The sequence below is a fragment of the Cervus elaphus genome, chromosome 9 (genome assembly GCF_910594005.1).
Source record: "Cervus elaphus chromosome 9, mCerEla1.1, whole genome shotgun sequence".
Lineage (NCBI taxonomy): Eukaryota > Metazoa > Chordata > Mammalia > Artiodactyla > Cervidae > Cervus > Cervus elaphus.
This window is the reverse complement of record NC_057823.1, coordinates 18,653,943-18,677,622: the sequence shown is the minus strand read 5'-3', so window position 1 is coordinate 18,677,622 and position 23,680 is coordinate 18,653,943. Positions and strand designations below refer to the sequence as shown.

Below are 23,680 nucleotides of genomic sequence, written 5' to 3'. Positions count from 1 at the left end.
ATGAAGATCTTTTTTTGTATAATTCTTCTTGCCACCTCTTCTTAATATCTTCTGCTTCTGTTAGGTCCATACCATTTCTGTCCTTTATTGTCTTTGCATGAAATGTTCCCTTGGTATCTCTTGGTATCTCTAATATCTCTAATCTGGTAGCTTAGGGGTAAAGAATCCTCCTGCCAATGTAGGAGATCCAGGTACAATTCCTGGGCTGGGAAGATCCCTTGGAGAAGGAAATGGCAACCTGCTCCAGTATTCTAGCCCAGAAAATCCCATGGACAGAGGAGTCTGAAAGGCTAAAGTCCACGGGGTCTCAAAGAGTCAGACATGACTTAGTGACTGAAAATCAACAAGGACCTTCTGAGTAGGGGACCTAGCTGATGGCTTGGGTTGCATGTCTATGAAGCTGGTGGTGAAGGGAGAAAGCTGGCGCTGGGCAGTGGTCTGGGGTCACTGCAGGGGATACTGACTCAGGGACTAGAGAAGGGGAACAAGGGTGAGTGGCCCATTAGATGTATAGATATGCTTTCTGGCGTGACCTTTGATGTGAACACATTTTGATGAGAACCCTACATTTTCTTATTCTATTTCAGTAGACGTGCCATCAAATATTGCAAAAATCATCATCGGTCCCCTCATCTTTGTCTTTCTCTTCAGTGTTGTGATTGGAAGTATTTATCTATTCCTGAGAAAGAGGTGAGTGTGGTGATATGCTGGTAAGTGGTTAACAACCAGCTCTCTTGGGGAAAAGTATGTCTACATGTGTGTTAGTCTCATGGTCGTGTCCAACTCTTTGCAACCCCATGGACTGTAGCCTGGCAGACTGCATTGTCCATGGAATCCTCCAGGCAAGAATACTGGAGTGGGTAGCTATTCCCTTCTCCAGGGGAACCTTCCTGACCCAGGGATCAAACCCAGGTCTCTTGCATTGTAGGCAGATTGTTTACCATCTGAGCCAACAGGGAAAGCCATATGCATTATGATAGGATTTAATTTATCCATTTTTTTTAAACATAGACTTGATTTCTTAGTTTTCAGTTCATAGCAAAACTGAGGCAAAAGTATAAGAATTTCCCATACACCCCTTGACCCATGCATGATCCCCTATTATCAACATCCCCCATCAGAGTGGTTATTTGTTATAACTGATAAACCTACATCAATACATCATTATCACCCAAAGTCCACAATTTATACTATGCTTCACTCTCGGTGATGTGCGTTGTATGGATTTGGACAAATAATACAATGACATGTTTCTACTGGGGCTTCCCCAGAGGCTCAGTGGTAAGGAATCCACCTGCCAATGCAGGAGATGCAGGTTCAATCCCTGGATCAGGAAGATCCCCTGCAGAAGGAAATGGCAACCCACTCCAGTATTCTTGCCTGGGAAATCCCATGAACAGAGGAGCCTGGCAGGCTACAGACCATGGGGTCACAAAAGAGTCAGGCACAGCTTAGCAACTAAATAACTATCACAATGCAGTCACTCATGAACCTATAGTATTTCTGCCATATGTATGCAATCATCTAAATAAATAAGATAACAGAGATGGAGAGAAGAGTGTCCAATATAGTAAGATACAGTGTGATAATTAGGAAGGGTCAGTTTTGAGTATGTGTTACATTTGCTTTGAAGATAATATATTTAACTGTAGGCTTATGTAATTTAATTTTAAGCGGTGGTTGTATTTAACAACTGGCTTGCAAATTTCCTGAAAATTTAACAGTTGTTTCTCATAAGCTGGAATGAGATGGTTTCAGAACAGCAGCGGGTGAATAGTTTTTAGATGTTATAATGACAACCATAAATTATAGTTTATGGGTAAGCTGTTCCATGCTGATGCACTTAAGTAGCCATCTGATGGGCTTCTGCTAAAAAAAAATTAGGATCCCCCATCTTCACCGCAGACTGTATCCAGGATTATGTGGCTTCTGCTAATAAGGGTAGCTGTTTGCTCTGGGGAGGTTATATCCTCCTGCTAGATACCCACAGAGTCCTGTGAGTTTATCAAGAAGGAGTGTCTCCATTTTTCTCATCCAGGCAGCCAGATGGGCCACTGGGACCACTGTATGCTTCTTCAAACCCAGAGTACCTCAGTGCCAGCGATGGTGAGTTCTATCCCTTTGCCTATGGGTGACCGGAACCCCTCTGTTTGGTTTCCTGTGCCATCTCCATCAATTGATAGTCAAGGGTTGGTACCCTGGGGGGCTGAGAAGAGTCTTCTTGTTCCCTTGAGTCGGCACACCTGCCCCTTGTGCAGAAACCCTGTTACCAGGAGCAATTAGACACCTGCCGTCTGGCACTTGTTTGGATGGGCTGATGTAGATGGTCTAGATGTGCTTGGGCTGGGCTGAGACACCCTGAACTTGGTGCTGCAGGTAGAGATATAGAGCATGGGTCCTATGCTAGAGAGCGTGCCGAGGGTCAGAGCCGGAAAGTGGTGACAAAACAGGCCATCCAGGCTGGGAGGTGGGGTCAGAAGCCAAGATGGGAGACTGGAGATGAGGGATGGGGCAGACAAGAAGCAAGGACCAGATGGGGAATATGGGAGGCTGGGTGGGTACCACCAGCACCTCTGCCGTTGGTGGCCAATGAACATGGGTGAAATGCTGATGCTGGTGACAGGAGCATAGGACTGATGACCATATTCCCTTGATTGTACCAAAGGGCAGTGAGTGACCCTTGTAGATAAAGCTTTGACTGTTCCTTTAGACATGAAGGCAGCTATTGCATTACAACCTTCTAAAATGCTTCATGCAGCAAAAAAAATCAAAGAGCGACTTTCAAGGCATGAACACTATTGCGTGGCAGGATGCTGCTTTGGGAGACAGGGGTGGTGTTTTTAAGGATACCTGGGATTCATTTCAAAGAAGTCTGATAAGACATGCAGACATGGAAGTAACTGTCATGAGGAAGAAGTGTAGACTCACGGAGCCTGGAAAAACAGGAGGCAGGGCCACACGGGGAAGCACCAGGGTTGGTCAGCAGGCAGAGGGAGTGAGAGAAAAATATGAGCAAGAGGCTTTATTGTCTTTTCCATGGGAAAGGGGAAGTAAGACCTAGGAGGGGCTAATTCAAGCTAAACTATTTCAGCAGGATCTGGGGCATAGGAACTGTCCCTGGTTGTCTCCTAACTGGACCTGGGATGATCAGGGCAGGGGGATGGTGACCCAGAGTGTGAAAGCCTGATGATGGAGGGGATTAGGATGTGGGCTCTGGACTGGCTGGTTTGCATATGAAAGGTGGACTCACAGGCACTTCATTTACTATCTGTGAATTGGCCACCCCTGCGAAGGGCAGTCCTTCCAGGGTCAGCAAGACCTCAAAGCATCAGAATAGAGAAACTAGACAAGGGAGTTATTCCAGGTGGGACTAGGCACAGAGTCCAGGAGTAAGAAGGGGTGAGTGTTGATCCAGAGCCTTCCTCTCTCTGTTTGGGGAGTGGCATTGTTAACCATGTCAGAGACGGGAAAGCTGAGCCCCAGGGCTGCCATCAGCTCCCTCAGTACTGTGCATCCGCTCTACTATCCTGCTTCCTTCTGGGGCTGCAGCAGCGGCGGAGGGCACGGGGGTGCTCAGTGAAAGCTGGAAGTTGCAGCTCGTGGGTCTTTAAGGCCAGGAAGTTCTGGGCCAAGAGGTACACAGAGGGAAAGGTCGAAGCTCAGGGCTTTCGGGGGGGTGGGGGAGGGACTCCCCAGTGAGTATGTGTAAGTTCATTTGGGTTCAGAGCTCTTGTATGATCCAATGTCCTTGCAAGAGCCATTGGTGATGGTGTTGTGCTGCTTGGACTTCTGTACTCAGGCTGGGTGGCTTAGAAAACAGTTTGATTTCCTCACAGTCCTAGAGGCTGGAACTCTGAGATCAAGGTGTCAGCAGGATGGGTTTCTCCTGAGTCCTCTCTCCTTGGCTTGTAGATGGCCATCTTCTCCCTGTGTCCTCACATGGTTTTCCCTCTGTGTCTGTATCCTAATCTCTTCAAGGACTCCAGTCAGATTGGATTAGGGCCACTCTAATGGCCTTATTTTACCTTGATCATCTCTGTAAAGACTCCACCTCTAAATACAGTCACATTCTGAAAAAACTTGGGTTAGGACATCAACATATACATTGGTGAAAGATACAATTTTAGCACGCAACAGGTGCAGAGGAGAGCAGGAAGCATCATGGTTTTTCTTAAGACTGTGTATTTGTCTGCAAATTATTTGCTGCAGTGTAACAAACCACTACAAACTTAGGGGCTTAAAACAACCACTATCTATTGGCTCAAAATTTGGTGGGTTTGCCACCTGGGCAGTGCTCAGCTGGGTGGTTTTTCTGGTCTCACTCACATGGCTGTAGCCCTTTTGCAGATCCACTGGCACTGAGTTGTCTTGAATCAGCTCACTCACCTATCTGGTGGCAGGCAAGGCTGGGTGTTCCCCCTTCCTTTTGGTACTTTGCAGAAACAACAGGCTTAGAAGGGAAGTAGCATCCTTTGGTAAGGGGACTGTGAAATCAGACAGGATGCAGGCTCAGCTCGGCACGTTACTGGCCAGGACCATGGACTGATTATGGCTCCTTCCTGAACCTCTGTCCATCCTGTTATTGGCCCTGTGCCCACTGCCCAGCACAAGGTCTGGGCCACAGGAACCACTTTAGTGAACATTTACAAGGAGGAGGTTGGGTGGGAGGTGGCCAGGACCCCCAAGGGATCTGCTGAGAGTGCTGTGTAGATAAGTGAGGAGTAGTATTTCCATGCTCTGTGTATGTGCCGGACGAGTGGGAGGTGCCTCGAGAGAAGATCACGCTCCTGCGAGAATTGGGGCAAGGCTCCTTTGGCATGGTGTACGAGGGCAACGCCAGGGACATTGTCAAGGGTGAGGCGGAGACCCGTGTAGCAGTGAAGACGGTCAACGAGTCGGCCAGCCTGCGAGAGCGGATCGAGTTTCTCAACGAGGCTTCGGTCATGAAGGGCTTCACCTGCCACCATGTGGTGAGTCCCCCTGCTGGCTCCGGGAGCAGACAAAGGCTTTATTTTTTAATTTTTATCTTAGTTTTTTAAATTTTAGTTGGAGGATAATACACTACCATGTGCAAAATAGATAGCTAGTGGGAAGCTGCTATATAACACAGGGAGCCCAGCCCAGCGCTTTGTGACGACCTAGAGCCTATATATACTTATGACTGATTTGCTTGTTGTGTGGCAGAAACCAACACAACAGTGCAAAGGCTTCCTTAACACACATTCTCTCGTCCCGTCTCCTCCATCCTTCCTCTTAATGCATAGAGCTTGAGGATGCTGAGTGTGGACCTTCTGCCCAGCCCCCACTCTGCTGAGCATCCCAAAGGTGGCCCTTCCCTTCTCATTTCTCCAATCCCATCCTTTCCCACCTCACCTAGAGTGAGACCCTTTCGCTCTCCCATCACTTTCTAGAATCTTCTATCTCTTCCCTCTTCCTGGCTCCTATGTAACCTTTAAACACTGTGGTCCACCCGATCCCTGCCCCCCACTCCCCAGTCGGCACAGGCTCTCCCTGCCTTTCTACTCCTTTAGTTTCCCCTTGAGCCTGTGTCCTTTCATCCTTGCCCCAAGCATATTCTTGGAGCACCTGCTCTATATGAGCTCCATTCTCCTCTCTGGAATGCAGCGGATGTCTGTCTGGAGCTCCCAATCCAGAGGTGGGGACAGAATCTAAGCCCAGCAAGTTAATGATGTCATCCCATGAGGAGACGATGCTATGGCAACAGGGGAGAGAAGGGCGGAGCTGGGAATTTGGGAAGGCAGCAGTGGCAAAGGTATATTTGAGCAAAGGCTCCAGGATGTAGGGACTGGGTTGAGGGACAGGTGAGAGGACAGAGCATCAGGCAGAGGGAACAGTTAATGCAAAGTTCTGGAGGTGGGCTCAGAGAGACAAGGGTTTGCCTTGGCATGTTGCTGTTTGGGAGCAGCCATTTATTCACTTCTTTAAGTAGTATTTGTGCAGGCCACTGCAGGAGATGTTGCAAGGACAAGGTTGAATGAACCACTGTGATTCTTTTGGCCCTTGTGCAGCTTGCTCTTTTTTTTTTGGCCTCGCCCCATGGCTTATGGGATCTTGGTTCCCTGCACAGAGTCCTAACCACTGGACTGCCAGGGATTCCCCGTAGCTTGCAATTTTCATCTGTACCATCCAGGACAGTGGGGCTTCCCTGATAGCTCAGTTGGTAAAGAATCCGCCTGCAATGCAAGAGACCCCGGTTCAATTCCTGGGTCGGGAAGATCCGCTGGAGAAGAGATAGGCTACCCACTCCAGTATTCTTGGGCTTCCCTTGTGGCTCAGCTGATAAAGAATCCACCTGCAATGCGGGAAACCTGGATTCGATCCCTGGGTTGGGAAGATCCCCTGGAGAAGGGAAAGGCTACCCACTCCAGTATTCTGGCCTGGAGAATTAATTCCATGGACTGTGTAGTCCACGGGGTCGCAAAGAGATGGACACGACTGAGGAACTTTCACTTTCACTTTCATCCAGGACAGTGGCCACTCACTTCCCCACCCCAAATCCAACAAGATGTTGACCTTGGTGTTTCTTTGGAACAGACCAGGGCTTCCTACAGGCCGCTCAGGACCAGGGTGCTGGGTGTGATGTAGGTACCACACAGAAAGACCCAGGTGGGTGGACATCTTCTCACAGACCCTTATTTCAAGAATCTCCCCCACCCCTGCTTATTCCACAGGTCCGCCTCCTGGGGGTGGTGTCCAAAGGCCAGCCAACGCTGGTGGTGATGGAGCTGATGGCTCACGGAGACCTGAAGAGTTACCTCCGTTCCCTGCGGCCTGAGGCTGAGGTGAGCTGTCTCCAGCTACCTGGCAGGGCGCCCAGCGCTCACGGGCCTTGGGCACCTGTGTGGCTGAACACACCCTCCCTGTTTCAACTTTAGAATAACCCCGGCCGCCCTCCCCCTACCCTGCAAGAAATGATTCAGATGGCGGCAGAGATCGCCGACGGGATGGCATACCTGAACGCTAAGAAGTTCGTGCACCGGGATCTCGCAGCCCGGAACTGCATGGTCGCCCACGACTTTACTGTCAAAATTGGAGGTGCGTCTGGCTTTCTGCCTTGAAACGGGTGACCCAGGCTTTTTGGCTTCAGTTGTCTATAGCGAGCACTTCAATCTTTTCTAGTAGTGGGAAGGGGCAGGGTTAGGGATGGGGGCTCACCCTCATACTGTAGTTTAATTGCATTTGTCCTTTACTTCATTCATTCACTTCTTTAAGTAGTATTTGTGCTGGTGGCTGCAGGAGGTGTTACAGGGGCAAAGTTGAGTAAGTCACCATAATTTTTCTGCCCTTGAGAAACTTGCAATTTTTGGCCTGGCCACATGGCTTCTGGGATGTTGGTTCCCAGCTCAGAGTCCTGACCACTGGACCCCAGGGGAATTCCCTGCAGCTTGTAGTTTTTATCTGCACCATGCAGCACAGTAAAATAAAACAAATTCAGTAAAAGTAAATAAAAATAATTTAAATTTGGTAAAACAAAATTTTTAAATTTAGGAAAATTAAAATTAATTCAATAAAATAAAATAATTAAAATTCAGTGAACTAATTTAAATTAATTTAAATTCAGTACAATAGAATGAGGTTAATTCAGTAAAATAAAATAAAATTAGTTCAGTAAAATAAAATAATTAAAATTCAGTGAACTAATTTAGAACTTCCCAGGTAGCACTCAGGGTAAAGAACCCACCTGCCAAGACAGGAGTCATAAGAGATGCAGGTTCAATCCCTGGGTTGGGAAGATCTCCTGGAGGAGGACACGGCAACCCAAACCAGTATTTATGCCTGGAGAATCCCATGGACAGAGAAGCCTAGCAGCCTACAGTCTGTGGGGTCACAAAGAGTCCAATGCGACTGAAGAGACTTAGCACTCACACATGAGGAGGCTGAGACTCTGTCTTGTCTGTGGGGTGTGAGGACAAGGGGTTGTGAAGGGAGGACCCTGCCTTCGGTTTCTGGCTGCGCAGCTAGGTGGATAGTGGGGCCAGATCCAACGGGGAGCAGTAGGTTGGCTGCAGAGGGTGAAAAGTCTGCATGGGTGGCCTGTGAGGTCGCAGGTAGGAAGGGAGTTTTGCTGAGACTGAGATCCCCAAGTTGCAGGTCAGAACATCACTGCTTTGCTGCTTGGTGGTTCTTTTCTTTCCTTTTAAATGGTGACCCACCCTCCCCCTCCATACCCCTTGAGTACCCTCAGAATCCATTCTCACTGAATTTGGCTGTGACCCAGGTGAGCACACCCCTGAAGCAGGTGAGCTCACCCCTGGAGCAGGTGAACTCAAGAGCTCTGCCAAGGGTGGGGGAGTAAAGACGGCAGACAGCTGGGGCGCAGCTGAAGGCTAAGAGCATGTGAACTGTTTGTTGTCAGACTTCGGAATGACAAGAGACATCTATGAAACGGATTACTACCGGAAAGGGGGCAAAGGTCTGCTCCCCGTGCGGTGGATGGCACCTGAATCCCTGAAGGACGGAGTCTTCACCACCTCTTCGGACATGTGGTGAGTTATGTGTGGGCTGGCGGAAGGAACACTGCACTTGAATTCCAGGTTGCTCTGCTAGTATGACCAGTAAGAGAGGAGTCACTTAAAAACAGACTTCTTCATGGCTTCTCCATCAAGAAAAGGAAGGGATAGCATGTCGGGGGGACCCTTGCACAACTACTATGACATTCCAATGAAGATTAGTCTCATAGGAATCTCTGAACTGCAGCATCAGCTGGTTACAGAACTGGCCAACCAGGTCTAGTAAGCCAAGAAAGGGCGTGTGTGTTTATTTGAATGGCTTCATTGTTACTACTCCCAACTGTCATTGGCAGGTCTTTTGGTGTGGTCCTTTGGGAAATCACCAGCTTGGCAGAACAGCCTTACCAAGGTCTATCAAATGAGCAGGTGCTGAAATTTGTCATGGATGGAGGGTACCTGGATCAACCTGACAATTGTCCAGAGAGAGTGTAAGTGTAGAAAGGTGGTGTAGTGTGTGGGGTGCTCGTTCAAAAGTCTGTGCCTTTTGCATGGATACTCATGTTTGCATATTGTATGTCTATGTGTGTTTGTGTTTGCAAGTTTTATCTTTGAATACACACTTGTGTTTTATATGATGTCTGTATGTGTGTTTTTGCTTGCCTTTTGCATGCACACTTGGATTTGCATATTGTGTCTACATATTACTACATGCTTGTGTGTTATATCATTACATGTGTGCTTTATTGCCTTTCATATCTTCAGAAGGTTGTGTAGGACACTGCAGAGCAGTGGTTATTTGGGGAATAAAACTGGAGAGCTGGGGTGGAGACTTACATTTAACTACATTTTCTTCTTATATCTCATTGAAAGTGGAAAAAAGAAATCACAAATTGTAAACACTAAAGCTTCAGGGGTACATACACCATATCCCCTTCCAATATTTGTCTTAAATTTTTGTTGCAGGAGCAGATGTACAACACAAACATCAAATGCACATCAATAAACACTTGCAAAATTGTCCAGCATCGTAATAGTCCAATAAATGTAAAGTAAAATAAAGGAAAGTACTATCTTCCTAAATTAGCAATAAAAAGAAGGGAGGGAGACAAGGAAAGAAGGAAGAGTTATGATATTCACTGCTCTCAGTGGTATGGCTAGATAGTCATTCATGTCACTCTATTGTAAGAATTGTAAGAATGTTTGTTGTCCTTCAGTTGCTAAGTTGTGTCCAACTCTTTCATGACCCATGAACCTCCAGGCCCCTCTGTCCACGGGACTTCCCAGACAATATTACTGGAGTGGGTAGCCATTTCCTTCTCCAGGGGATCTTCTTGACCCAGGGATCAAACCCAAGTCTTCAGCATTGGCAGACAGATTCTTTACCACTGAGCCACCAAGGAAGCCCATGGTAATAATAACTACTCACAGAAATTTTATTTTAAGTCTCCCAAAAAAAAAGAAAGAAAGAAATGATCTAAACATCCAACAATATGAGAATTGGCAAGTAAATTGATAAAATAATCAATAAAGTAATTTGATAAAATAATACACTATAGCAATTGACATTTCAGATGATGCTTATGAAATATTTTGTAACTCAGTGGTCTAGGTTATGTTAAAATATTAAGGGTAGTAAATGTGTATAAATTGCATTTCCAAATGTATCCAGACAGAAAAGACGAGATTATATCTGAAAGAGAGTTATGTGCAAGCTGTATTTTCACTATATTGGTGGGTGTTTTCTACCTCTCTACAATAAGCATTTACTATGCATTGCTTAATGCATGTAATATTTCTTTACTAGTGTTTCTGGGGAAAAAAAAAAAGTTTGCCTTCCTGAAAAAAATGCATGGAAGAAGGCCATTTTGATGCTCAAAAGAATAAGGTATCAGTTTAGAAAACCTAATTTGAAGAAATCTCACATGCAAAAAAGTATGAAGCAGAGCTCCTTGGAAAGTCGGAGCAAAATATTTCTAAACATTGCTCCATGAAGTTTCTCTCATGGCTATGTCAGGAGGAAATTAGTGCCCCTAGGGTGGAGACCTGCCAAGTTTTCCTCTAAAGGGCCATATGGTATTTTCAGCTTTGTGGGCCTGGCAGTTCTCTGCCTTGTAGTTCAAATCAGCCTGGGACAATGCATAATTGAATGGGTATAGCTACGTGCCGATAAAACTTTATTTACAAAAACACTTGGAGGACCAGATTTGGTCCAGGGGGTGAAGTTTGCCAACTCCTGCCCTGGAAGAAGTTACAATAGTGAAAGGAAGAGGTAAAATGGAAATCTTGAGCCCCTGGGTCCTATCCTAAGTAAAGTCATCGTCCCCTGACCCCTCCTCTCCTTCCCTCTCCAGAGAGTGGGGCCTGGGCTTGCGGACAGCTGCTCAGAGCTGGCCCTCTACGATGGGCCCACCCAGCTGCCCTCATTCTGAGCATCAATGTGTATATAAAATGATGAACCCACAGAAACAGACCTACAGACACAGAAAAGAGACTTATGCTTACCAAAGGGGAAAGGAGGCGGGGAGGGATAAATTAGGAGTTTGGGATTAATAGCTTCACACTCCTGAATATAAAATAGATAAACAAGGACCTACTGCATAACACAGGGAACTATATTCAATATTTTGTAATAACCTATAAGGGAAAAGAATCTGAAAAATGATTATATATACACGGGGTTGACCAAAGTGTTTGTTTCCATAACGTCTTACAGAAAAATCTGAATGAACTTTTTGACCAACCCAATCTATCTGAGGGCCTTCCTGGGGGCTCAGTGGTAGAGAATCTGCCTGCCAATGCAGGAGATGCAGGTTCAACCCCTGGGTCTGGAAGATTCCCTGAAAGAGGCAATGGCAGCCCACTCCAGTATTCTTGCCTGGAGACGTGGGTGGACAGCGGAGCCTGGGAGGCTGTAGTTGTGGGATGTTGGACATCCCAAAGAGTTGGACATGACTTAGAGACTGAACAACAACAACGACAACAAAATATATATCTGAATCCCTTTGCCATACACCTGAAACTAACACAACATCGTAAATCAACTCTAATATTAAAAAAAAAAAACAAAAAACTGATGGACCTGGCTGGTCTTCACCAAGTGGCAATATCAGGAGAGGCCCTTGTGGATCTGGTTTGGGAAACCCTTGGCTCTCTTCTTAAAACCATCTTTCGCGCCCTTCGGATGGCTGCTTCTGCTTGACCCTGGAGGTCAGCACTTGTCCGCATGGGAGTGAGCGCCCCACAGGCGCGGGGTGGGGGAAGGAGGGTCGCTTGGCGGCGCCCCGGGTCCTCACCCTCCACGTGCCCCTCTCTGTCCCGCAGCACCGACCTGATGCGAATGTGCTGGCAGTTCAACCCCAAGATGCGTCCGACCTTCCTGGAGATCGTGGACCTGCTCAAGGACGACCTGCACCCCAGCTTTCCTGAAGTGTCCTTCTTCCACAGCGAGGAGAACAAGGCGCCCGAGAGCGAGGAGCTGGAAATGGAGTTTGAGGACATGGAGAGCGTGCCCCTGGACCGGTCCTCGCACGCGCAGAGAGAGGAGGCCGGGGGCCGGGATGGAGGGTCGGCGCTGGGGCTAAAGCGAAACTATGACGAGCACATCCCCTACACCCACATGAACGGGGGCAAGAAAAATGGACGGATTCTTACTCTGCCCCGGTCAAATCCTTCCTAACGACCCCTGCTAGTGGGGGAAGGGTTCCTGAATTCACTTCCTTCTGGTTCGAAGGCCTCCAGAAAACTCAGGATTTCCACCTAACTCTGCCACAGTGTCAAACAGAGCTCAGAGATCACGACTATCCATTTCTGTTCCTCTTCTGACTTCAAACGCAGTGGTTCCATTGCCTATTTGACTTGTCATCTGAGCACTTAACTGTGAACCTGGATGGGGAAGGGGTTTCCACGGCTGCTGTCCTTTTGGGCCACCGAGATTTCAAGCCCAGATGTTATTATTATTATTATTATTTTCCCTAGTAGTTTGAAAGAAAGCACCTATTTTTACAAAGTTTTTTTTTTTTTTTTTGCTGGTGTCTGAGCTACAGTAGAAAACATAAATCTTGTTTATGAAGCAAAAGTTAGAAAGAAACAAACCCAGTTCTAGTAGAATTCCAAGCTTTACTGAGTGGGCTTCAGGAAAGTGTTTTTTCATCCAGGCTGAAGGATTGTTTTTTGTTTTTTTCCTTCACAAAACCAGTTCCTCAAATTGACCAATAGCTGCTGCTTTTGTACTTTGGATATGGGTCTGCAGTCCCGATGTGTGGTTCCTGTGTGCACTTGTGTGTGTGTGTGTGTGTGTGTGTGCACGTGCACAAATCATGTGTGCTGAGTGGACACTTTGGGGATCAGCCCATGAAGGTTCAGCTCTTCTGGAGTACGTGAGTCCCTGCTTCCCTCCCCACCCCTTCCTTCTTTTCTACTGGGAGACTGTGCCCTCAACAAATTCTTCTGTCCCAAATGGAGCCTCAGGATTCTTCTCTCCCTTAACTTTGGTGAAAAATGTTTTCTGGGAGCCGTGGGAGTCATTGGAGTGATAATGGATCTTTTCAAGACCAAACAAAGCCAGGACATAGCAAAGATTTTAAAAAAGAAGAAAAGAAAAACAAGAACTGAGATGATGAAGAGTTTTGAGAATATATTTGTAACATATTTAATTTTTAAAAAGAATCTCCAGCATCCGCCTCATAAATTATTGACCATTTCCTGGGGTGGGAGGTAGGGCGTGTGGGTTTGTCTGCCTGTGTGGGGCAGGAGGAGCCAGGCACCGGTGGCCTCTTTGCTTGGTCTTCAAGGCATCCATTTTTTCTGGGACTAAAGCCACATTAGCTGCTAATCCTCTGGACATCATGGTGAGGCCACGCTGAGCGTGTGGGCGATGGGGTTTGATGGATGGTTTGGTTTCCGCTCTGAAAAGCTGAGCCCTGCCTTCGAACACACTTGTGGCTCCTGGATCTTCTGGTTCCCTGTGTGTACTTCTCAAGCTTCCTCAGCGGGGTGTCCATGTCCCACAGGGATTGTGCAAATTCGGCACCATCAGATCTCAAAGTGGGATAGCACGAGTGGACTTTGAAAACACTAGCAATATGAAGACGTGCCTGTCGGTCCCCTCCGCCCTCAGGGCATCCGACCGTCCTCAGAACTGAGCTCCCAGAAGCTGCTCTGCGCCCAGTGACTTCAACTGGACCAGGTGTGGAGCCTGAGCTGAATTCTCAGGTACTTAACGATCGTGCAGTCCCTAAGAGAGTCAAGTCCGGAGGAGAAATCGCTAAGGACCTTCACACTACGGAGAACGTGAGAATGGGCGCGATGCCACAGTTGCTTCCCTTCTGGGGGACGAATGACCGCTGCTCAAATACAGGACATGATGGACTCATTGCCATGGTTCATCCAAATCATCACCCACAGGTTATCTCTCGAGTGCATTTTCTCACAAGTCTTAGACTGCTTTCCTTCTCTTCTCAAGAACTGTGGGCTTCAGAACACCTGGGATGCCATGGTGACCTCCAAACCTTCTCAGTTCTTGATGAAGAACACAGGTAGACACGCATCCCAGTTGCCTCTGGCTATCTTATTTATACAATTTCAGAAATGACAGCATGTCAGTATATTTCCAGGGAGCCTCAGTGATTGGGTACAAGGAGCACAGAAATTATTTTCGCCAAATTTATTTTGTACATAGACAAGGATCTGTATGTAAGTCAAAAAGGAACGAAACACGTAGATCTAGGTATTTTGTTCTTTTCGTAGTAAATTTGTAGTGGCCATATACAACGGTAGCAGCAATTTTCACATTTTTCTAATTCAGAAAGGTTTTCTTATATTAGGGGGAAATTATTTATTTTAATATATAAAAATCACTGTAAAAAAAATCACTTTCATAAGAAATGGTGAGCATGTAAAAAATTTTTTTTCAAAGAAAAATAAACAGGTGAATGTGGGGTAATGATTTTTTTTCCCAGCACAGTCTACCTCAGTGTATTGTTAGGATGTGGTTCAATAACGGACATCTTTGAGACTTCAGAATTCTGTCTGGATCCGATCTGAATCAGGGAAGATTCATATCAGCTGATTCCGAATGCCAGGGACCAGTAAGAATTTTGAGGGGAGGGAGTGGGGCTGAAGTATGGCTTTCATGTGAGCATAGATCCTTTTCCTGGCTGATAATATTCGCCTCTGAATTTAATCTTCCTTTTTTTTTTTTTTGTTTGATCCTCCATCCATTGACACCGTGGCCTTTAAGAATGAAGCAAGTTTCAGGCCATCACGATATATCTGATGTATCCAGTTCTGAGCTACCCTTAGCTGATGAGGGAAGCTGCAGTGTTGAGACAGAGACAGTCTTTGATCCAGCCAGCATGCTCCCTTCCCCTTAGAATCTCCGTGGTGTAAGCATCTAGGTGCCCTAGGCTCTCCATGGTTTATTTCCTCTCTTTTTAGGCTGAGATGCTTTGGGGAACATATCATTGTCTTAGGAACTTCACACACAAGCACTCAATGCAGTGTCTGTTGTCATTCTCTGAGTGGGAAGGGAGATGTTGAGAAATCTCAACCCTAAACCCACTGAGAGGCTAAGCACATTTTTTTAGCAACAAAACCTTGGACCCTCTCATTTTGGTTTGGTTGACTTCAAGATGATGCTATTTGACCTTAGGTACTTTGACAACCCATGTGTAAGCCTAGATGGGGCCAGCAGAAATGCTGTTATATGCACCAGACCTCACTGCCCTTCCCATACCTGTAGGCACCACCCCAGCAGAGTCACCTTTCTCCACTTGCCCTGGAGAGGTACTGTAAAGTGCTGGGTCTGCCCTTTGTGAATGGAATTCCCCTGACTTCATTTAGCTATCTCTGCTGCAGCAGTGAAAGAACAAGCAGGCTTGGATCATAGCCTCCTTTTGCATCAGATAATGTGGACTCTGTCACAACAGAATTCAGTCCTCGAAACGGATGTCCTGGAGGATTGTAGTGATGGATTATTTTTTTTTTAAGCAACAAAAGCCAGCTTTGGTTGAATTTTTTGTTTTTGTTTTTAAAGGTGTCTCATTATTTTAAAAACCCCTTTTTATTTGTGTGGCAAAAATAAACATATAGTAGTTCCTCCCTGGATCAGTGATGTCAAACGCACGTCTGGAAATGTTTGTATTCTGGGAGCTGTCCTGGGTGCTTTTCTGTCCTTTTAAGCTAGTAAGAAGCGAGAAGTGTTGCTGGTTCTCTGGATAGATGTTGAGCACAACTGAAAGAAAATGTGGGAATTGATGCAAAGGTCTGCACAAACAATCTGAGACCACTGGAGACTGCCTCCAATTGCTAGGCAGATCTCTGTCTCTCCAACCGGAGCAGATGATCTGCCGTGAAATGCGCTTGTTGGGTTGGGAGGTGTTTATCTGAAACAGCCATAGGATTGATCAGTGGGCAGGGTTTGGCCCATGCTCTCCATCTGGGTACATGAGTGGATGTGCTGTAGTCCCCCAAATGACAATCTTTTTCTTCTTTGTGGTTGGTAGAGGTTGGGGTTCAAGTGCCACTTGACACCACAGGTGATTCAGAAATGATGATTTTGTTCGGAGTTGGGGGATGGGGTTGCGCTGATTATATATGAATGATGCCCATAGAATGATATCCCTTCAGAAAACCTTCTGGAATGTTCTTGAGAATATTGAGGTTGGGAATAGAAAGTACGGATGGGCATTTGTTCTTTAAAAGACTTTGTAAAGGAATGCAATGGACGTTCCGAGGCTGTACCTGGAGGTGAATGTTTCCTTAGGGGTCCCCCAGAGACAGAGGGAACCAAAGACTTCTTGAGCTCACTGTCATCTTCTCATACCAGTCAAGGTCCAGAACCAGGCTCTGGCCACATTTTTATTTGGGTTTGGGCCCTAAAAATCCTTGTTAAAACTCAAATCAGGAACCCAGGGCTCTTGGTCCCATTTGAGAAGAAAGGAAACAGGATTCCCTCCCCCGCCCCCAAAGCGTGCGTGTCCACACCCATTCAGGAATGGCTTGTCTGTCTACCTTGTGTCCCCGATGGGGTGGGGCCGGGGGTCCAAGCCCTGCCCGTCAGCAGCAGACACCTCCTGTGCCTCGGCTTACGCGGAAATCAACTCAGAGACACAAGACCCACCGAGAGCTCAATTCTTAGAATTTTCAATGTTTTCCTACAAGAGCCAAGTAGCACCATATACAGAATATGCCTTTTTTTTTTTTTGAATATCAAAATTGCTCTGCATGTAAAATATGGGATAATTACCTGTTTATATGAAAATTCGGAATAAATTATCTGAGAATACTCTTGTTCCTGTGTGGTGTCCAAGCCAGGACTTGTGAACTGTGTTAAGGCAAATCCCTGGGGTGTTGTGGGTATTTGTTATGAGAGAAGACAAATCCCTAGGTTCTTCATAACAGTGAATCAGGAGGTTAAATATTGTTGCCATCAGGGTTAGTGATAATTCACTGATCCATACCTGTACAGTTGAATCAACCCTTTACATACTGAACTATTTCCATACTAGTTGGTAAGTACCTACGACCTCAGGGACCCCAAACCTCCCCAGGTTCCAAACACTAACCCTAAGAATACCAGGGAACCCCAAGATCTTGCTCCATTCCACCATGCTGGAGACTTAGATGTGGAGTAGGTGGCCAGTTCAGTGTTTGCTACTGTCCGCTTACCCAAAGGAAGTCACAGAGATGAGCCCAGAGTCAGCCTCAGGGGAGGGAGGTCTGTCTGAGGGTTTTGATTGAGGGTGTGTGTGAGTGGGAGTCAGTCCTGCAACAATCACCCACACTTCTTACTTTACCCTTCTGTGATTGAGGATAGACCTTCCTTCATCTGACCATGTGTGTGAGTGTGTGTGTGTGCACATGCGCACTCTCAATGGTGTCCAACTCTTTGCAGTCCCATGAACTGAGCCTGCTAGGCTCTTCTGTCCATAGGATTTTCCAGGTAAGAATACTGGAGTGGGTTACCATTTCCTTCTTCATGGGATCTTCCCAACCCAGTGGCTCCTGCATTGGCAGGTGGATTCTTTACAACTGAGCCACCAGGGAAGCCATATGACCATAGTGAGGATCAAATAAGGTAACATTTATCCCCCAGACCCCTCCAGGTTCCTCACCACTAAGAAACTGATGCCACTGCTAGGTAGTAGCCTGAATTGTGCCTCCCTGGGTTTGTGAAATTCAATAAAGCCTCTTGGAAAAGGGAAAATGCTTTTCTCCCCAGGAAAGAATCTCAAAGATACTTCAGTCTAGAGTGAGAAGCTGGGTGGGTGGCATCTTCTCAGAGGGGCCACTCAGACTCCTCAAACCCATGGCCAAGAGATGACAAGGCAGCTTTGGGTCCCTGGCACTCTGACTCCAACTCAAATGTGAGCAGCATGACAGATGAGATATTTGTCACAAGCAAGAGGAAGCATGTGGAAACTTTGGTATGCCCAAAGTTTTTGCAGGATGGGGCTTCCCTGGTGACTCAGTGGTAAAGAATCCACTTGCCAATGCAAGAGAGGCAGATTTAATCCCTGATCCAGAAAGATCTCACAGGGTGCAGAGCAGCTAAGCCCATGCACTGCAACTATTGAGCCTGTACTCTAGAGCCCAAGAGCTGCAACTGCTGATCCCACTCGCCCTAGAGCCGGTGCTTGGCAACAAAGGAAGCCACCGCAATGAGAAGCACGCACAGTGCAACTAGACAGTAGCCTGCACTCACTGCAACTAGAAGAAAGCCCTCATAGCAGTGAAGACCCAGAACAGCCCCAAATAAAATAAATAAATAAATTTTCGAAAAGGCTATCCAGGAGACTTCCTAGAGGAGGCAGCATCCCAATGGGGTGCTGAACTACATATTTTAAAAAAAGAGGAATGTGATACTCAGCATGGATGGCAGTGTTGGTTGTGGCCTACACTGTGTGATGAGATCCAGATTTTCTAGCTGTGGATCTCCAACCTCCTGGGTGCTGCTGACTCATCCCTTGGGGTATGGTCCTACCCTCCCACCCCATGAAGCTGACTGTTCTGCCTGGGATTGGGTCCTCAAGGTGACTCACCCAGAATCTTCAATCTCACGAACCTCTAGAAGCCCTTGTTATAGTCAGAGACTCACAGGAGGCCACTTTGGCTGACACCAGGCTGCACCACCCAGACCACCTCTTCAGAAGCTACCAGGGATGTTGTCTGCTGGGAGCTCACAGTGAAGTCATTCAGTCATGTCTGACTCTTTGCAACCCCATGAACTGTAGCCTGCCAGGCTCCTCTGACCATGGGATTTTCTAGGCAAGAGTACTGGGGCTCGCAACTGAGTCCTTTTTGCCAGAACTTTCCAAGGCTTAAGGGAGCTGCTTGGTCCAACGTTATGTCCCCTCCCTAGGGGTAGCCACATTTGATGAATGGCCAGGGATACAGATGCCTGGCCTTTGTGCCTAAATACAAGTTGAGGGTTCAGTTGTGTCCCCCACTGCCTAAAAGAGATTATGTCCAAGTCCTAATCTCCAGCACCTTAGAATGTGAGCTTATTTGAAAATTACATGGTAGATGTAATTCGTTCAGGTTTCAGGTGAGTTCACTTGGAGTAGGCTTGGTCCCTAATCTGATATGATGGTGGCCCTTATTAAAGGGGTAAAACTGGACACAGACACACACACATACACACACACAGGGAGAGCGCCTTGTGAAGATGAAGACAGGAACTGGGAAGAAGAGTCTGCAAGCCAAGGAATGCCAAAAACCACCAGCAAACTGCCTTCAGGAGGAACCAGCTCCGCAGATACCTTGATCTTCAACTTGCAGCCTCAAAACATAAAACAGAAGCAATATTGTAACAAACTCAATAAAGACTTTAAAAATGGTCCACATAAAAAAAACCTTTTAAAAAGGTAAGGTAAAATACAAATGGATAAAAGTTCTTTGTGGCTACAACCCTGGAGTCCTTTTAGTCTCTTATTCCCTCGGACTTGCTGGGGCTACTCCAAGGTCTCCTCACCTCCACTGCATCTGAACTCACTGTCAGGACGGAAAATGATTCTAGTTACTGTGCTCTGGAACATGCAGCTGGTCAGCACTCCTTGGTGTCTAGTTGTGCTGTTGTTAAGTCGCTAAGTTGTATCTGACTCTTTCTGACCCCGTGAACTGCAGCACACCAGGCTTCTCTGTCCTTCACTAGCTCCTGTAGCTTGTTCAGATTCATGTCCGTTGAGTGGGTGCTGCCACCCAACCATCTCATCCTCTGCTGTCCCCTTCTCCTTTTGCCTTCAATCTTTCCTGGCATCAGGGTCTTCTCCAATGAGTCGGTTCTTCACATCAAGTGGCCAAAGTATTGGAACTTCAACTTCAGCATCAGTCCTTCCAGTGAATATTCATGGTTGATTTCCTTTAGGATTGACTGATTTGATCTCCTTGCAGTCCAAGGGACTTTCAAGAGTCTTTTCCAGCACCACAAATCAAAGCCATCAATTCTTCTGTGCCCAGCCTTCATTATGGTCCAACTCTCACATCCATACATGATGTTTAGAGCATAAACCCAAATTCTTTTTCTGCTTGGCTTCAGTCTCACTGTCTCATTGTTTTCTCTGAGGTTGAGACATATTTTTGAGCCTTCTTTTTAGATGCAAAATGGAATGTGACATTTGGACAAAATGTTGGACCAAGACTGCTACCCATTGAAGCTACCCATCAGCTCATGTGAAGTCTTCTCTCCTCCTTTCCTTGGAGAAATGTATCTCCAATTGTAAACTGTGTCACAGTCATCTAGAGGGTTTTGAAAATTCAGATGGTTGGACCTCAACCCAAGTGATCTGGGGTGGGGATGGAGAATTTTCATTTCTAAAAGGTCCCCAGGTGATGCTGATGGCACTAGCACAGGCTAGTTGAGAACAAGATTCTGGGACATCACCAAGCTGATGTGAGACAAGGCCAGAAAGCTGAAGGTCATTAACCAGTGTCAAATCCACACCATTTCATATAACAAACTACTCAAATACTAAAACTTAACTTTCTGAAACATTTGAAATGGATCCACTAAACTATACTTATGCAAATATATCACTTTTTAAGTGATAAACTGCAATAAAAGAGCAATTTTGGGGGATCCCAAACTTTCTCTCCATAACCCAATCACAAGATGCTAGTTACTATCATTGGTTTAAAATACAAACCTGATCAGTCACCTTACATTTATTTATTAAGATTTTTTTTTAATGTGGACCACTTTTTAAAGTCTTTATTGGATTTGTTACAATGTTGCTTTTGAACTGTGGTGTTGGAGAAGAATCTTGAGAGTCCCTTGGACTGCAAGGAGAGCCAACCAGTCAATCCTAAAGGAAGTCAACCCTGAATATTCACCAGAAGCACTGATGCTAAAGCTGAAGCTCCAATACTTCGGCCACCTGTTGCAAAGAGTTGACTCATTGGAAAAGACCCTGGTGCTGGGAAAGGTTGAAGGTGGGAGGAAAAGGGGACGACAGAGGATGAGATGGTTGGATGGCATCACCAACTCAATGGACGTGAGTTTGAATAGGCTCTGGGAGTTGGTGATGGACAGGGAAGCCTGGCATGCTGTGGTCCATGGGGTCGCAAAGAGTCAGACACAACTGAGGACTGAACTGAACTGAACAATATTGCTTCTGTTTTACCTTTTGGTTTTGGGGCCATGAGGCATGTGGGATCTTAGCTCCCTGAAAGACAGTGAAGTGAAAGTGTTAGTCGTTCAGTTGTGTCCAACTCTTTGCGACCCCATGGACTGTAGCCCTCCAGGCTCCTCTGTCCATGTGATTCTCCATGCAAGAATATTGGAGTGGGTTGCCATTCTCTTCCCCAGGGGATCTTCCCAAACCAGGAATTGAATCTGGGTTTCCCACATGGCAGGCAGATTCTTTATCACTGAGCCACCCAGGGATCAAACCCTCACTCCCTGCATTGGAAGCATGGATTCTTTAACCACAAAAACCACCAGGGAAGTCCCTATCACCTTATTTTTAAATTCTTCAGTTTTGTGTTCAGCAGATATTTATCCTGTTGCCCTATCATAATTAATACTGTACTTCCCTTTTCATTCCCCAATATGTCCCAGTTGAGAGGGAAAATTATTTGATCTCCCATTTTATAGAGCATATATTATGTGCAAACTCTGAAGGAAAATCTGTGATCCAAAAATAAACAGATTTATTGCCCCTGTTGTCATTACTTTGTTGACAAAGGTTCAACTAGACACAGCTATGGCTTTTCCAGTAGTCATGTACAGATGTGAGAGGTGGACTATAAAGAAAGATCAGCGCTGAAGAATTGATGCTTTTGTTGGAGAAGACTCTTGAGAGTCCCTTGGACTGCAAGGAAATCAAACCAGTCAATTCTAAAGAAAATCAGTGCCAAATAGTCATTGGAAGGACTGATGCTGAAGTTAAGGTTCCAATACTTTGGCCTCCTGATGCAAAGAATCAAATCATTGGAAAAGACCCTGATGCTGGGAAAGATTCAAGGCAGAAGGAGAAGGGGACAACAGTGGATGAGATGGCATCACCAACTCGATGGCCATGAGTTTGAGCAAGCTCCGGGAGTTGGTGATGGACAGGGAGGCCTGGTGTGCTGCTGTCCATGGGGTCACAAAGAGTCAGATATGACTTAATGACCAAACTGAACTGATTGGCCCTGTTGATGTTAATCTAACTGAGGGGAAAGAGTTATAAAAAGCACACAGAATTTATAACATGTTATATAGAAAGGGCAGAAGGAGAAGAGGGTGTTAGAGGATGAGATGGCTGGATGGCATCACCGATGCAATGGACATAACTTGGGCAAACTTTGGGAGATGGTGAGGGACAGGGAGGCCTGGTGCACTCCAGTCCACGGGGTCGCAAAGAGTCAGACATTACTGGGCAATTGAACAGCTACAACAATTTAGAAATAACTTCCATGAGAATACACAAGGTTTTCTCCAGTCAACACCAGTAGAAATAGAACAACATGTCCTATGTAATTTTAAATTTGGTAGAACACACAGTGAGGAAAGTCAACACAAATAGACGAAACTTTTTTTAACTCTCTTATTTAACCAAGGAAATTTAATGTTATCATTCCAAAATGTAACCCCCATCAGAATGAAGCACAACATATTGTTGTCTTCCTTCTGAACTCTGGTAGATCAGCAGTAAAGGATCTGCCTGCAATGCAGGAGCCGAAGGAGATGTGGGCTGGATCCCTGGGTTGGGAAGATCCCCTGGAGGAGGGCATGGCAACCCACTCCAGTATTCTTGCCTGGAGAATCCCATGGACAGAGATGCCCGGCAGGACACAGTCCACAGGGTCAAAAAGAGTTGGAAACAACTGAACAACTTAGCACACACTTAGCAAGCATGCATGCTCAGTCACTGCATTGTGTCCAACTCTTTGCAACCCTATGGACTGTAGCCTATCAGACTCCTCTGTTCATGGGATTCTCCAGGCAAGAATACTGAAGTGGGTTGCCATTTCCTTCTCCAGATTTTAACATTACAGCCCATCTAGTTCAAAAGTTAAATTTGATCTGCATAGAGATTTTATAAGGTTTCCAATTGTGAGAATGATTCACACAAAGTATTTTTAAGCTTCTTTAATGGATTTTCTGTCCTAGAATTTGATTTATCTTTCTAGTGCAGTTTTAGATTTTGTTTCATGACAGAATTTCTATGTTTACATAATGTTTTGATATACTCTATCAGCAACCCACTCCAGTAGTCTTGCCTGGAAAATTCCATGGACAGAAGAGCCTGGAGGGGTACAGTCCATGGAGTCACAAAGAGTGGGACATGATTCAGTGACTGGCCATGATTCAGTGTGCACACACACACATCAGATATAGGAAACTCAAAATTTCTTCCCACTCATACTTTCCACCCCCTCCAACTTACTGGTGAATTTTGGTGAGTTTTGACTTCTAATATAGATCTATATGAAGGAAGTTGCTGTTTTTTATTATCTGAATTTAATTGTAGCAAAAGGAATAATTTCCCCCCCTCATTGTAAAACTACTCTATCTTTATTTAAAAATAAAGCTATGGGGACTTCCCAAGTGGTCCAGTGGTTAAGAATCTGCCTTCTAATACAGGGGATGAGGTTCAGTCCCTGATCAGGGAACAAGGATCCCACAGGCCACAGTGAAGGGGGCAAGAGTGCAACTAAGACCTGATGCAGCCAAATAATTAAATGAATAAATAAATGTAAAAAAAAAAAAATAAAGCTATGTATTT

At 45.9% G+C, this 23,680-nt stretch overlaps 1 protein-coding gene across 4 annotated transcripts in view; it reads left to right on the top strand.

Moving 5' to 3' along the window:
* INSR (insulin receptor) overlaps window positions 1-16,755 on the top strand; it is a 141,502-nt gene extending 124,747 nt beyond the window's left edge. For 2 of the 4 annotated variants that reach the window (XM_043911644.1, XM_043911642.1), the window contains 8 exons: window positions 591-690; window positions 2,039-2,106; window positions 4,726-4,970; window positions 6,693-6,803; window positions 6,897-7,056; window positions 8,378-8,507; window positions 8,825-8,959; window positions 11,793-16,755. In XM_043911644.1, the coding sequence (XP_043767579.1) occupies window positions 591-690; window positions 2,039-2,106; window positions 4,726-4,970; window positions 6,693-6,803; window positions 6,897-7,056; window positions 8,378-8,507; window positions 8,825-8,959; window positions 11,793-12,147 (1,304 nt within the window). In that variant the 3' untranslated portion in view covers window positions 12,148-16,755. Of the gene's footprint in view, window positions 1-587; window positions 691-2,038; window positions 2,107-4,725; window positions 4,971-6,692; window positions 6,804-6,896; window positions 7,057-8,377; window positions 8,508-8,824; window positions 8,960-11,792 lie in introns of all 4 variants that reach the window. The other 2 variants (XM_043911641.1, XM_043911643.1) reach the window with 1 other exon arrangement.
* The last annotated feature ends 6,925 nt before the right edge of the window (window positions 16,756-23,680 follow it).